Raw genomic sequence first — 15,385 nt, 5'->3', positions numbered from 1 at the left:
ATAGCCCTGAAGATGCAGACTGCAATGTTTGCGAAACGTCGGCGCAATGCTGAAACTCAACGCGGCATCCATCCGGAAGCCAACCAAGTCATTAATAATGGCCGCGAAAGCCTCAAAACTAAAAATAACATAGACGTTTGTACGTCAAGTTGACCGTCTGTTACAGTCATTTAGGATTATTTTCACTCGTTTTTTTGCAAAACTGGTGATGCACCATTTTGTCTGACACTATTCTTCTGTCAAAATTGTAATCCACCTCGAATGAATGAACCCTATCTCACACGATTTTGAGGGTTATGGCATCAGATAAGTTTCAGCGGTAACGTACCACACAGCTGACCCGCCGGCGCTGGCTGAATTTTAATTTTATTCGTTTCCGCTTGGTGGGGGTATGGGGACAGTCTATCCAGTTATATAGAGATCAGTGCCATCCGTCCATCTCCCTTCAGCAAGCAACTCTTCGCTACGCCGGTAGGGACTCCGTGCCCCCCTTCCCCTCTCACGCGCCGCTGGCCAGCAGGCCAGTTCCAGATCAAATTGAGTCAGAAGTGGCACTGTCTATCTACTAATATTTTTTTGAAGAAGAACATTCATAAATGTTTTTATCGAGAAAAGTTCAACGATTACCTAAAACCTCAATGAATAGTAATATCATCCCACATGAAAATTTTTTTGATTTTTTTTCCTTTCATTCTCTGGTCTTATCAAATTGTAAACAGGATAAGACAGGATAAGTTTTGTATATGATTTGAGTAATAAAAAAGACAATCCTATATAATAAGAGAGAGGCATCGGGAATCTCGGATGAGAACCCGAATGGGCACTTGAATGAGAACTCGAATGCGAATCGATTCTATGAAAGTCAAGTGTGGGAATGAATGCAATGAAACGGATGATTGAGTATCGGTTGTGTAAATATCGATATAATTAATGATTGTATAAAAGTCTAGAGCCCGAATCACATTTGGATGATTGACAATCGAATTTCTAAATAAAAATGAGGTGATTATTACACCGACTCATTCTTTTTTTTCCTTTAGAATGGAGAAAAATATTCATGAAAATATGTGGGGGGGTAAATATATATTTATATTATCCTCTTAATAAAAAAGCATGCATTACAAACTGTCATGGAGAAGAACATGCATTTGGAAGTGTCATGACGGCGGACGAAAGACCCGAAAGCCGCATGAACTTCCATGAGGTTGAGCAATGCGGCCGCGACAACGCTGTCTAAACAAGCGCGTGAATTATAAAGTGAACTTATTGCTTATAAACTAAATTAAGAAACAAACATCGTGTATACATTGAATACATCAGTGCATATTTTCTACACATGGATTGGTTTATAATGACGGGAATGTAAAATGATTTTTTGGTGATGAATGTTTAAAATTTAAAGATAGTTGGAAGAAAGTTGGAATGATTGATAATTGGATGATCTTAACTTGATGTTAAGAGTGGCATAAAATGAAAGTGGTTAATTGCTTTCATCACAACATAGTCAATATATTTTGGCTCATCAATTAGCAATGCGCTTCCACATGTGAATTTCTATAACGATGGAATTTGAATTGAATTCAATGATTTATTGTATTCAATTTATTGGCATTGCCTCAATATTGGCAGCCAACACTGTACCAAAAATATTGGTTTCAAAATGATTTTTTTAAATAAAAAATGATGCAATCAATTCCATGATAGAACTTGGTCAGGATGGCATTGAGAAGAATATTGTCAATTATAATTAGACTCATTTTAACAATTATTTTTTCAGTTATCCTCGAAAAACGATCGGTCACATATAAGGACGACACATACAGTTACATACATATATACATCCGGATATGGTCTAAAAATTGCATATTCGAACTCTTGAGCCCAAAAGTAGTTATCCTACTACAAATGTTGGCATTTTTGGATTCGACAAATATAATGTTCCCATTCGGAAGTAAAATAAGTCTCAGTTTTTTCCGGATGTAAGATGATACGCCAGTTTTCCGGAGAATTCAAAATAATTACACAGTCCGACAAAATTTGAGCCCATTTTTACCTACAGATGAAATGGCCCTCACTAGGAAGATATTTCCTCCCTGATTCCGGATCTGGCGGCCGATTCCTCCGAAACGCGATCATTTTGGAAAAAAAAATGTTAAATTTGTGAAAATAGCCTAGAACTGCAATTTTCTAAAATTAATACAAAAATAACCCGTGCGACAGTTAGATTGAATAAAATATCAGTGAAGAGATACAATTTAGGCCTATCGTTCTATGATAAGTTTTTTAAATTAAATTCTTCTAATATTTCATAGAAAAATCAATAAAAATGCTATTTAACACCCGGAAAAGTATTATGGCGGAGCAATCAGAAGTTGCATCCCCACGTGGAATTCAACTTCCCGAAACTTGAGGGTTATCTATCGATGAAGGGTTATCTACTGAAAAAATAAGCTACCATGAAGGTGGAAGAATCAAGATGACTCGTTGCCCTCGTAGAGGCTCAGACTGATCTTTGGCGAAATGGACTATCGAGGTACAGCACTATGAACAACTTCGTTTGGCGTAGAATTGGTGAGCAGTTGACCCCTCCCAGCTCAGGTACAAACTTTATGAGTATAAGACGAGGGTCATTCTCATAACGTTGATAAAGCTAATTATATTCCTACTCCCAATAGGGTATTTGACCTTCTGCATGTTCGTATCATTGCGATATCGCCAACGCGAAGAGAGGCGGATGGATCCTGAAGCTCCATTCATCCTCAAGAATAAACTGATGGTTCTGGACGAAGATGATGAAACATGTTCGCTCACGTATCATGTAGCCCCCCCCCCCATCAAGTACTCCACCAAGTCCCCCGCCAAATCCTCGACCGAGTCCGCCAGCCCGTGATGGAGTGGTCATCGTTGAGTCAGTGCAAGATGAAAAACTTTAGCCCTCTGATTTTTTTTTGTGATATTTTCATTTTCAAAAAAAGAAATTTTCGTTTATTTGAAAGTTTTTTTTTACATTTTCAAAAGAATTTCAAAGCAATAAATGAACAAATCAGGATGTCCATGTGTATTTTCCTAACTTCTTTCTAACATTTCCCTCATGTTTCTCTTTCGTGAACACAATTATGAATGATTCAATCTCATCTGGTTCTATCACTCTCTCATCAACTTCGTCCACTATTTTGATTGAAGTTTTTTATATTTAAAAAAATAGAATGGTTCATCTCAATATGCCATTTCAAACTTCAATTTTCCCTGAATCTCATGATTCATTTGTCAAACAAAGGCTCAAATCACATATTGACATCAGTCTTTGGAGTTTCTATTTCACTAGAAGTGAAACTTCAATGTCTCGTCACTGCAGAAATTCACCTGATTTCTTCTGCCACGTGTGTGCGAAGTTCACCCCTGAGGAGGAACATTACAGACTTGGTCAAAAAGGGATATCAGAATTGTTTTAATCGTCCAATGACCAATTTGGATAAATCATGGACTCCCCACCAATGTTGCTCATATTGCGGTCGGTACCTCACAGGGTTTCTCAGTGAAGGTAAAAAGCCACCTTACGGTACTCCAGCAGTTAGGAGAGAACCCAGGGATCCCATTGGCAACTGCTTTCTTTGTGTGAATGACATTGGATCGTATACGAAGAAAAGCAAAGATAAATCTCGTATATCCAGCCACCCTCTGTCGATCTACCAATGCTGATCACAAGTAGCAGTGTAACTGCCGACGAATCGTTGGTGGAAGCGAATGTAGAGCAGGACCCAGAAGAGCCAATTAAGAATGAAGTTGATGAAGAGTATGAGCCTGTACCGAATGTATCCGCCTCTAACCCACTGAATCCCTTCAACCAAGATGAACTAGATGACCTGATTGAAGACTTGAAGCTCAGCAAAGAGGAGGCAGAGATACTAGCCTCACGATTGAAAGAGAAGCGTTTTGTGATATCAGACGTTCGCATCATGAAATCTCGCGATCGTGAGTCTCATTCACTGCAATTCTTCAAGGAAGAACCTACCATTTGCTATTGCACCGATATTGATGGGTTAATGAAGCGCATAGGGATAGAGCATCATCCAGAAGAATGGCGTTTGTTCGTTAACACATCAAGTACTAGTTTGAAAGCCGTTCTCCTTCATATTGGGAATATTTATCCATCTCTACCCATCGCTTACTCTATGTGCCTCAAAAAAGTCATGAGAACATCGAGTACTTGTTCAACAAGATTGAATACAAGTGTTATTGCACCCAGCGTGGGGGGTACTTATAATTATAGTAGGTTCTAGGCTTAAAGGGAAAAATCCCACCAATGATTTATCAGTATTTAAATATGAGAATTTATTACATGATTATAATTACTGTGTCATCTGACTGATTACAAAGAGTTTACGACTTTTGTACGCGTCGGAGTCCAATTCAGGTCTGTTCTGTGCAGACCCAATCGTCTCTTAAATACTACATTGATTGTTTACATTTCATCACTTGGTCAGCATAATCCAGTTACGCTGGTAAGTGTCACGTTGACAATGCTGTATGTCCACATATCAAACAATAACGCAATTGACCAAATCTGGGGCATAATATTCCTCCCCTTTTAAAAATAAAAAATTTGTTATCAACAATAATTAAATTTTAACAATCAAAATTGAATTTCTCTCTCTAAATCAATTCACTAATAAGAATAAATTTTCAACAAATCTGGAATGCACCTACTGGCAGTTTTAAGCTCTCATTACTTCCTGCAAAATTACGTGGTTTCGCAGTGCCTGATTCTTTCTTTCCCACAAGAATCGCTTGATCGTCTGACAGTCCCAGTTTGTTTCTCAGCTTATTACAATCCACTGCCTCATGACCCGAATATTTGCAGTATTTGCAAACAGCTCCAAACGGCATTACCGATGTTCTCTTTCCCTCTCCTAGAGGAAGCCTTGTGGAACCCGCGCGAGTGCGACAGTCTCTTGAAAAATGACCAGTCAAGTTGCACCTGTAACAAATTTTCTCTACCCTCTGCCCATAAAAAATTCTTGGCTTTCCTGATTGCAAATTCGATGTTTTAGCTAAATCAATAGCTCCAATGACTGATTCATGTAGTGTTTTGAAAGCCCTGGCCCTTACAAGCACCTGGAGCTGTCCACGCAATTCAGTCTCGAAACTTGCTTTTGCCAGCTGTCTAATGGCATCCTCCAACGTTCGTTTCTCAGCTAGTGTCTCCTTGGTTTTCGATAACTCGTCCACCAATTCCACTGTAATACTCTCAGTCCTTGAACCATAGCAGCGTACAGATTCTCCTTCTCGTTGTCTCAAAGTGGATAACTCCATTTGTAACGAATCTATGGATTTTTTCGCACCATACAGAGCCTCCAACTCTCCACTTGCTCCATTGTTTGGATTTCTTTGTATTTCATGTCCAGCATAGCACGATCCGTCAATTTATTGATTAAAATCAATTCCAATACATATGGATGATCTCGTTCTCGCACACGGGAAAATACCAACTTGCAATTTCGCAAAAACCCCTCCAGTTTTGTTGGGTCGTTACCGTCAAACTCCTTGATAATTTTTAAAGTAACGTCGATGTTGTAATCATCCTCACCAAAATTAGTACGTTGACGATTCCGCAGCCAGGCCCGGTCTTGCCTTCTTTCAGCTCGTTCCGCTGCTTCTTCTGCTGCTTCAGCTCTCGCTTCAGCTGCTTCAGCTCTTGCTTCTGATAGTCTGGCCCTCGCTTCTGCGGCTGGTTCCGCTGCACGCGCTGCACCAATTTCTTCGTTTCATCGGTTGATGAATTCTCGCATTTCTTCCGACCCATCTAGTGTTGCATTGAATTGCTCTAACAACCTATTGTGTCGCGCGACTAAATCCTCGTAGTCTCTTCTTAACTGATCATGACGTCTCGTTGGTCTTTCAAGTGATACATTGTTCGCTAATCCATTCACAGCTCTCAAATTCTCGCCTTGCTCATTGCCTCCGTGTCGTCTTTCGAAATTTCTCCGCATACGTTCCCTCTCAGTACTGACGGCGTCTCTTAATCCGTTAGGTGAATTCATATCTACGTCAGATAAACTATCGTCCGAATCAAATGAATAATGTCTCCGCAGATTCACTCCAAAATCACCAAGTGCATCTGCCATCCGTTGCTGCCTTACTCGTGGTATATTTTCTCCAGACCAATCCCGATCTGTCAAATTCCGCCTTGCTCTGAAGGTAACTTCTTGAAATATCCCCGCAAGTTCCTCTCCGGCTCCTGGCACCACTGAGTCCAGCGAGTTTGATCTAAGTAATGGAAACTTATCTCGACTTACGTGTCCAGATGTACCCTCAAAACTCATTTGCCTTTGCCGTTATTTACTATCCACTCCTCCAAGTAGCCCAGGTATCCCCGAGTCACGTTACAATGACCCACCTAAAACCTGTAATATTGCCTAGTAATCCAAGTAGCTTGTTCAATGCTTACTCCTCCAAGTAGCCGCGATATCTACTCCTCCAAGTAGTTCGTTGAATGCTTACTTCTCCGAGTAGCCCAGGTATATCAATGGTATCCTCAAGTTGACCCACTGAAATCCTGCAATCCGAAGTCCATCGGCCGCTCAGCTATTTGCTGACACGTGTTCCCTGACCACTGCACCGTTGGTCAGTGACACCCGAAAAAATGCAACGTCGTTCCCTATGTAGACTTGGTTTCAATACTACGTCCCTCCGTACGTAGATTTCAGAATTTAACGCGGACGTCACTCAGTACGTCGACGTGAAAATTTAAATACCTTATTATTGTAGCCGAACACCGCTGCCACCAAATGTTGTACCCAGCGTGGGGGGTACTTATAATTACAGTAGGTTCTAGGCTTAAAGGGATAAATCCCACCAATGGTTTATCGGTATTTAAATATGAGAATTTATTACATGATTATAATTACTGTGTCATCTGACTGATTACAAAGAGTTTACGACCTTTATACGCGTTGGAGTCCAATTCAGGTCTGTTCTGTGCAGACCCAATCGTCTCTTAAATAATACATTGATTGTTTATATTTCATCACTTGGTCAGCATAATCCAGTTACGCTGGTAAGTGTCACGCTGACAATGCTGTATGTCCACATATTAAACAATAACGCAATTGACCAAATCGGGGGCATAACAGTATTACAACTGGCGTATATCAGCAGTTTTGAAAATGATGGCCATTCTGATGGGAATGCAGCTGGGTTGGATGAAATATTGTTGTTTCTTATGCCATTGGGACAGCCGGGATAAAGGGAATCATTGGTCTCAGAAAGACTGGCCTACTCGTCGAGAGTTTTCACTGCTGGGAAACGCAACGTTATTCAACAACCACTCGCTGAGCCAGAAACGATTTGTTTACCACCATTGCATATCAAGTTGGGGCTCATCAAGAACTTCGTGAAAGCCTTGAACAAAGATGGACGAGCTTTCGATTACCTGAAACCTTTCTTCCCGAAGCTGAGTATGGCCAAGATAAAGGCTGGAATTTTCATTGGCCCCCAGCAAAAGAAATTGATGGATAATGACAGAAAATTTAGGGAAGTGCTGAAGGCCATCGAGTTAAAAGCATGGGAATCCCCCAAAGCTATTTGCCAGAATTTCCTGGGGAGTTCTCGATCTGAGAACTACAAAGAACCGGTTGCAGCAAGGCTGAAAAATTATGAAAAGATGAGATGTAACATGTCTCTAAAAATGCATTTTCTTTTCTCTCGTCTTGGTTTCTTCCCTGAGAGTTTATTGGATGTGAGTGATGAATATGGAGAGAGATTCCACCAGGATATTTCCACTCTGGAACATCGATATAATGGAAAGTCATCAAGGACAATGCTCGCAGATGACTGTTGGGTTTTATTTGATTCAAGTGAAGCTATTCACAAGAAGAAAGCCTCTCGACTATCCTTCCAGAATGCAGAAACCAGGAAAAGAGTGAAAGTTTCCAAATGAGACTTGGAATCGAGTGTAAATATTTTGAAAATTGAAATGAAAAAAGATTTAATACGTTATTCTTAGATAATTTGTAATTAATTGGTATTTTTTAGAGAGAAATTAGAAAGAAATGCTTGATTCGTTCATTTATTGTTTGGAAATTCTATTAAAAATTGAAAAAAAAAATCTTTCAAATGAAATAAAATTTGTTTTCAAATGAAACAATTGGGAGAAAAAATCAGGGTTTTAAAGTAGTTCGTCTTGCTCTGACTCACGGATGACGATTTCATCAAGGTTTGGAGGACTTGGCGAAGGACTTGATGGGGGACTTGGTGGAGGACTCGGTAGAGGGATTGATGGGGGACTTGATGGGGGGGGGGAGATACAGAAGATGTGAGCGAACGTGCGTCATCATCTTCGTCCAGAAACATCAGTTCATTCTCGAGGATGAATGGAGTTTCAGGATCCATCCGTCTCTCTTCGCGTTAGCGATCTCGCAATTAGCTAATAATTAGCTTTATGAACGTTATGAGAATGACCCTCGTCGTATACTTATGAAGTTTGTCCCTGAGATGGGAGGAGTCAACTGCTCACCAATTCTACGCCAAATGAATTTATTCATAGTGCTGTACCTCGATAGTCTATTTCGCTAAAGATCAGGTTGAGCCACTACGAGGGCAACGAGTCGTCTTGATTCTTCCACCTCCACGGTAGCTTGCTTTTTCAGTAGATAACCCTTCCTCGATAGATAGCCCTCAAAGTTTCGGGAATTTGAATTCCACGTGGGGATGCAACTTTAGATTGCTCCGCTATAATACTTCTGCGGGTATTAAATAGCATTTTTATTGATTTTTCTATGAAATATTCGGAGAATTTAATTTAAGAAACTTGTCATCGAACGATAGGCCTAAATTTTATCTCTTCACTGATATTCTTTCAATCTAATTGTTGTACGGCTTATTTTTTTATTAGTTTTAGAAAATTGAAATTCTAGGCCATTTGCACAACTTGAACATTTTTTTTCTCCACAAAGATCACGTTTCGGAGAAAATGGCCGCCACATTCGGAATCAGGGAGGAAAAATCTTCCTAGTGAGGGCCATTTCACCTCTAGATAAAAATGGGCCCAAATTTTGTCGGACTATGTTATGAGGGTATCTCTTCAATATTAGAGAATTTTTGAATAGACATTGGGAGAACAATTAATAGGAAAAGGTGAAATTTTTCAAATAAAACTGATGAGCTCGAATATAATTTGAAAAATTCGAGAAATTGATCGAGTTTTCTCAACAATTTCATGAACATTCAAAAAAAAAATCACAAAAATTTCGAAATTTTACGGAGAATTTGAAAAAATTTCAAATAATTCATGATTCAAGTTTCAAGTCCCATGATATCTCATAAAAATGTAAGAAAAATCATGAATTACGAGAATTACTCCGAATTAGCCAAAGAGCATCAGAATCGGCTTTATAATTTTTCCAGAAAAATAGTTGAATGTTGTTGTAAAGGTGTAAAGGAGAGTCAAGGTGGCGGCGAAGACCAAAAAATTCTGAGTTGTCAGAAATTCAATAATTATTGTTTTGTACTCTGAATCGAATTTTGATTATAATTATAGTTAGAACCACATTCAAGGAGCACAGGAATTCAGAATTAGTAAATCACTTATTGAAATATTGACATTGAAGAGGCGATCAACCGATAACCCTTATTTTCATGAATCTTACCACTCAGTATAATAAAACGATGATGAATCATTCATTTTTGAAAGAAACAAGGAAAAAAATTAAAAAAGATATAAGGGAAGGGCATCAGTATCGCGACCATGGCGGCGCTAGCGAATATGAAAAAGGAGCCTTTCAGTTTAACTGCGATAGCAATACAAAGCCAAAACTGCTAAGAGACTTAACTTAAGACCAGGAAGATTAAGATTTTAGGAAATTCATGACGATGTGTTTCAACTTTACAAAATCCTCTCCAAATAGGAGGGATAGAGAATGAATTATAGGAACGGTCAGGAAGTTTACAAGTTCCCTCAAAAATTAGAAAATTGTCGGTTTTTTCCGAATGTAAGATGACTCAAGCTTCCAGAGAATTTAAGACAATTATGAGAGTTTCTGAAAAAAAATAAAAAAAATACACGAGTTTGTCAGAAATTAGAACAAATTTTTAGTAGCTCTCAACTATTAGAACTGTTGAATAAACCATGGGAGAACAATTGATCGGAAAAGGCAGAAACTATCAAATAAAACTGATGTGAAGGAGTCACGCGACCCCAACGACTATACTCTGATTGATTCAAATGGGAAAAAAGAACATAGTTTAAAAAATCTGAGAACATAATTTGACCGGAATTTCCACGTTTTCGAAGCAAAATTTACAAGAATTGCGAGATTTCATAGAGAATTTGAAAAATTTTTAGATGCTTCATCAAAGTTTCAACTTCATGGCATCGTTGAATAAAGTTGTGTAAAAGATTATGAAGAAGGAGAAAATACTCTGAATTAGCGAAGGAGAACAGAATCGGTCATATAATTTGTCCAGCAAAAATAATTCAAAGCTATTGAAATGGTGTAAAAGAGAATGAAAGGGGTGACGAACACAAAACAATTCTGGTTTGTGAGAAGTTTAATAATTATTGTTTCGCACTCTGAACAGAATTTTGATTATAATTATGGTTAGAACATCATTCAGTGAGCACAGAAATTCAGAATTACTGAATTATTTATTGAAATATTGAAATTGAACCGGTGATGAACCGATCAACATTGTGTCCATTAATCTTAACACTAAGATTACTAAGGCGATGATGAATCAGTAATTTTTGTAAGAAACACAAGGAAAAAATGAGAAAGAGAATAATGAAAGGGCATCAACGTAGCGGCTGCGGCGGCGCTAGTCTATAATAAGTGAAAGCATCAAGTACCTGCAATGAACAATGATGGGTCCAGCTGATGGTGGATTAGCACTTGACGATTTACGAATGAAACTCAGTACTGGTAATGGATGATCCGGTACGCCATGATCAGGCCATCCGGTGTAATGATACTGGTAAACTGTACGTTCGCCAATATTTGTGTCCTTCTTCTTCTTCTTCTTAACTTTCAGATGACGAATGTGTAGTGTGCGAATTGTATAAGTTGCCATGATGTCCTCTTTGATAAGTGTTACTTGAATATTTCCGTAAATTTCAGTTTCTTCTTTCGGCCAGTACATATCACACTTGGCTCGTCCACGTTCAACAAGATTTGTAATCATGACGATTGTTGATACTCGCTGCTCCCATACCATGCGCCAAAAACTGTCGATTGTCCATTGGAGAGGTCCTTGAGTCCCAATGTAAGCATGAGATTTTTGCCATCCATCTATATAGTTGGCATTAATGTAATCATGACCTTTGTTGGGCGGACTACTGCTGCAGGGCAAGAGTCGGACACGAGAGTGATCATCTGCACAAGTGAAATTACATTACATATAAATAAAATTTTTTTTACAATTGTTAGGCTAGAAAATTAAGAGCCGAATACAAATCATATACTTTGCTCATTAATGATGAATCTGGAAAAAATATCAGGAAACGTCATCATATTTATAATTCTATTTCATCGAATTATTCATCTGAATCGTAAGGCTTACTATTATTTTGATAATATCAAGAAACTTTCCGTTTTATCTTGAGCGCCATACTCTTTGAAAGCTTCCGTCGATAATTTATCATGGAATCACTCATATATGTGGGATACATATTTTAAGTGAATGAGTGTTAGTGGGGAAAAAACCTAGTGAAAGGAAAACGCTATGGGGGGAGGTGGGAAAAGGCCTGATGGAATATTTTGGGAAAGCCGAGGATTAAGCCATAAAATGACAGTGCGGGCCCGAGTTCTATAGCCGCGACGGGTCAACGGGGAAATACGCCGGAGTGTCTGTCCATCGGGGAAGTACTCAGAGGAATTAAGAGACCGGGGGTCAGATTATAAAATAATAAAGTGAGGTTTGGGCCTGAGTGTAATTTCGTGAGTGAATAGAATGAGAAAGACAGAGTGCGAACGTGAGTGAGAAAGACGAGGATAACAGAGGACACTTTTAGCATTTAAGGACGAGCAAATGATTAGGGGAGTTAGTTGTTAGCCGGAGTTCGTAGTGTCGGGTTAAGACTTGTATATTTATGTACTTGAACGTTTAACTTTCTTTTCTATGAATAAATCGTATCATATCTTTTATTAAAATTACTGTCATGAAACCTACAAAATTGGGGGCTCAACCGGGATCGCGTCAGTATTAAAATTATTAAATGGATATGATATAGTTGGTGACGTAGTGTCGTGAAGTGAAGTTAAACAGTGACGGTGTTGGACAACGAGTGATAGGCAGACGGCCAATAGACGAAAATATCACTCAGAGAGCAACACTCTTTATGAAGCAGAGATGACTAACGAAGAAACTTCCGTCAGTGTCGATCATGTAGCAGATATGGAGGTTGAAGAGCTGAGACAACGATTAGAAGGGATCGGTCGGTCCATTAAAGGAACCAAAGCGGTGCTAGCCGAAAGACTCCGGAAAGCATTGACGAAAAATGCTACAGAGGTGATGGATAAGGAGCTAGCAAGTGACGACGACGAAAGCGAAGACGAAGACGTGGAGAAAGAGCTGAATGTAGCCGAAATGCGTACAGCTGAGCTGAAAGCCGAATTGCGAAGTCGTGGACTTAAAGTGACGGGCAGAAAGGCAGATCTTCGTATAAGACTGCAAAGAGCTCTAGATAAAGAGTCGAGCGATGAAGAAAATTCGAGCAGCGAAGAAGAAGATGGAGACAATTTAACACGACGAAGAAATGTGGGCCACAGACGTCGAGTGACGGAGACAGGACCAGCGCTAACCTTCAAAGATGTTCGTGAGTCCATGGAATCGTTCAGTGGTGATTCTGGTGAAAATATCAACCGCTGGCTGAAATCTTTCGAGGAGACTGCAGAAATGTGCAAGTGGTCGGACGCTCATCGAGTGATTTACGCAAAAACATTATTGAAGGGATCGGCAAAAGTGGTTGCTAATTTCGAGACTAAAGTGACAACATGGCGTGGCTTGAAGAAGACGCTAGTGAAAGAATTTGTGCAGACAATGAACAGTAAGCAAGTGCATAAAAAGTTGGCACTCGCTGAAAAGAAAAGAGACGAATCTTATCAAGCTTACATTTATCGTATGTTGGAAATGGCGAGCCATTCTAATATAGAGACGGAGTCAATTATGCAGTACATAGTGGACGGAGTAAAAGACGACGAGGCGAATAAATCAGTATTGTACGGTGCAAAGACAATCAAAGAGTTACGCGAGAAATTTCAGTTTTACGAAATGCAGAAAAATAACAACGGTAAATACAAATCACAATTTAAAGGCACAGTGAATGACAAATAGAGGAAGCCAGTGATAGATAATAGACAAGGAATGGAAAAACAAAAACATTGTTTCAATTGTGGCGCGAAGAATCATATCAGCAGAGACTGTCCAGAGAAGGACAGAGGGCCAAGGTGTTTTAATTGCGAGGGTTATGGTCATATTTCTACTGCATGTCCCCAGAAAAAGAGGAGTGCCGTGGAGACAATAAAAGTAAAGGCGAAGGCAAGAGTTGATGCATTAAAATCTGCCGACAAAAAAACATACAAAGAAGTGGACATCATGGGACAGAAGGTAAAGGCCATCATCGACTCAGGTAGTGACCTGCACCTAGCACGCGCTAGCCTGTATGTGCGTTTGGGTGCGCCGCCCCTCCAGCCAAAGAAGATTCCGTTCGATGGTGTGGGTGCACCCAATATGAGTACACTGGGCCGATTTAGGACCCAGGTAGTAATTGATGGATTAAACTTCGAGTTTAATATCGATGTGATTCCTGACGAATATATCGGGCATGACTTTTTAATTGGAGGAGAATTATCAGACTACGCTGAGGATCGGTTCAAGAACCGTGCTATAACACTGACGCCGTTGGATCCAGAGGAGAAGACAGTGGAGACGGATGACCCAGGATGGAGAACCATACTCAACATCAACGTACATGATGAGCGAGACGACGAATTGGATTTAAGACACATCAGCGACGTAAACATCAGAGATGGGGTAAAAGAGCTGATTGAAAATTATGAGCCGATAAAAACCGAAAACGCGAACGTAAAAATGAAAATTTTATTAAAAGACGAGGAGCCAGTGTACCAAAATCCAAGACGACTGTCTGCCGACCAAAGTAAGGTCGTGAACGAGACCGTAGAGGAATGGCTTCAGCGAGGTGTTGTGAGGCCAAGTACCTCGGACTATGCTAGCCCTGTGGTATTAGTATCAAAGAAGAACGGAAAATCGCGATTGTGTGTGGCCTACTGAATGTTAAATCGTAAAATCATACGTGATAGAAATCCGTTGCCACTGATTGAGGATCAGCTGGATAAATTGCAGGACGCCGAAGTATTTTGCGCATTAGACTTAAAAGACGGTTTTTTTCATGTGCCGATTGAGGAAGGGAGTGTGAAGTACACCGCGTTCGTGACACCAGATGGACATTACGAGTTGTTGAAAGTGCCGTTCGGTTTGTGCAATTCACCCGCCGTGTTTCAGAGATTCGTCAGAGCCGTGTTTAAGAAGTTGATTAATAATGGAGTCGTGTTGACATATCTCGATGATTTAATCATTCCCGCGAAGTCTGAAGTAGAAGCCTTAAAAAAGTTGAAGGAAGTGCTAGAGACCGCAATGAAGTTCGGACTAATTATCAATTGGAAAAAGTGTAAGGTATTAGTGAGACGTATGGAGTACCTAGGGTATATCGTGGAGCATGGGCAAATCCGCCCCTCTGAGGAAAAAACGCGTGCTGTTAAAAATTTCCCGAAGCCGAAAACAGTCAAATAAGTGCAGAGTTTTTTTGGGTCTTACGGGTTATTTTCGTAAATTTATTCCGCGATATGCAGTGCAAGCGCGTCCGCTATCGAATCTGTTACGCGATGGTGTAACGTTCCAGTTTGGGCCAGAACAAGAGGCGCCATTCGAGAACCTGAAAGAAGCATTGGTCCAGAAGCCGATCTTGAAGCTATATCGACAAACGGCCGAAACGGAGCTTCATACAGATGCCTGTAAGGGAGGACTAGGTGCTGCCATAATGCACCCTGAGGACTCTGAGGACGGGAAATTTCACCCGGTATACTTTGCCAGCTGGAAAACGTCGCCGGTGGAAGAGAGATATACTAGTTACGAATTGGAGATTTTGGCTATCGTTAAGGCGTTGAAAAAATTCCGGGTATACCTGCTAGGGATTGATTTTAAAATAGTGACGGATTGTCAGGCATTTGTCCAAACAATTAAGAAAAAGGACATTTGTTTGAGGGACGCTCATTGGGCATTAATGCTGGAACAATACCGATACACAATGGAGCACAGGCCAGGTACATCAATGCGTCATATGGACGCACGAGCCGCAACCCCGTCCAAGTGT

At 40.0% G+C, this 15,385-nt stretch overlaps 1 protein-coding gene across 2 annotated transcripts in view; it reads right to left on the bottom strand.

Moving 5' to 3' along the window:
• LOC107042158 (tyrosine-protein phosphatase 99A-like) overlaps nt 1–15,385 on the bottom strand; it is a 351,194-nt gene that overhangs the window by 157,051 nt on the left and 178,758 nt on the right. For both annotated transcript variants that reach the window (XM_015263070.1, XM_015263071.1), the window contains exon 5: nt 10,847–11,369. In XM_015263070.1, the coding sequence (XP_015118556.1) occupies nt 10,847–11,369 (523 nt within the window). The remainder of the gene's footprint in view (nt 1–10,846; nt 11,370–15,385) is intronic.

The sequence above is a fragment of the Diachasma alloeum genome, unplaced genomic scaffold (genome assembly GCF_001412515.2).
Source record: "Diachasma alloeum isolate Michigan unplaced genomic scaffold, Dall2.0 Dall_scaffold_00427, whole genome shotgun sequence".
In the NCBI taxonomy this organism is placed as follows: Eukaryota; Metazoa; Arthropoda; class Insecta; order Hymenoptera; family Braconidae; genus Diachasma; species Diachasma alloeum.
Note: the sequence above shows the minus strand (reverse complement) of the source record. Positions and strands in the feature narration are given on the sequence as shown.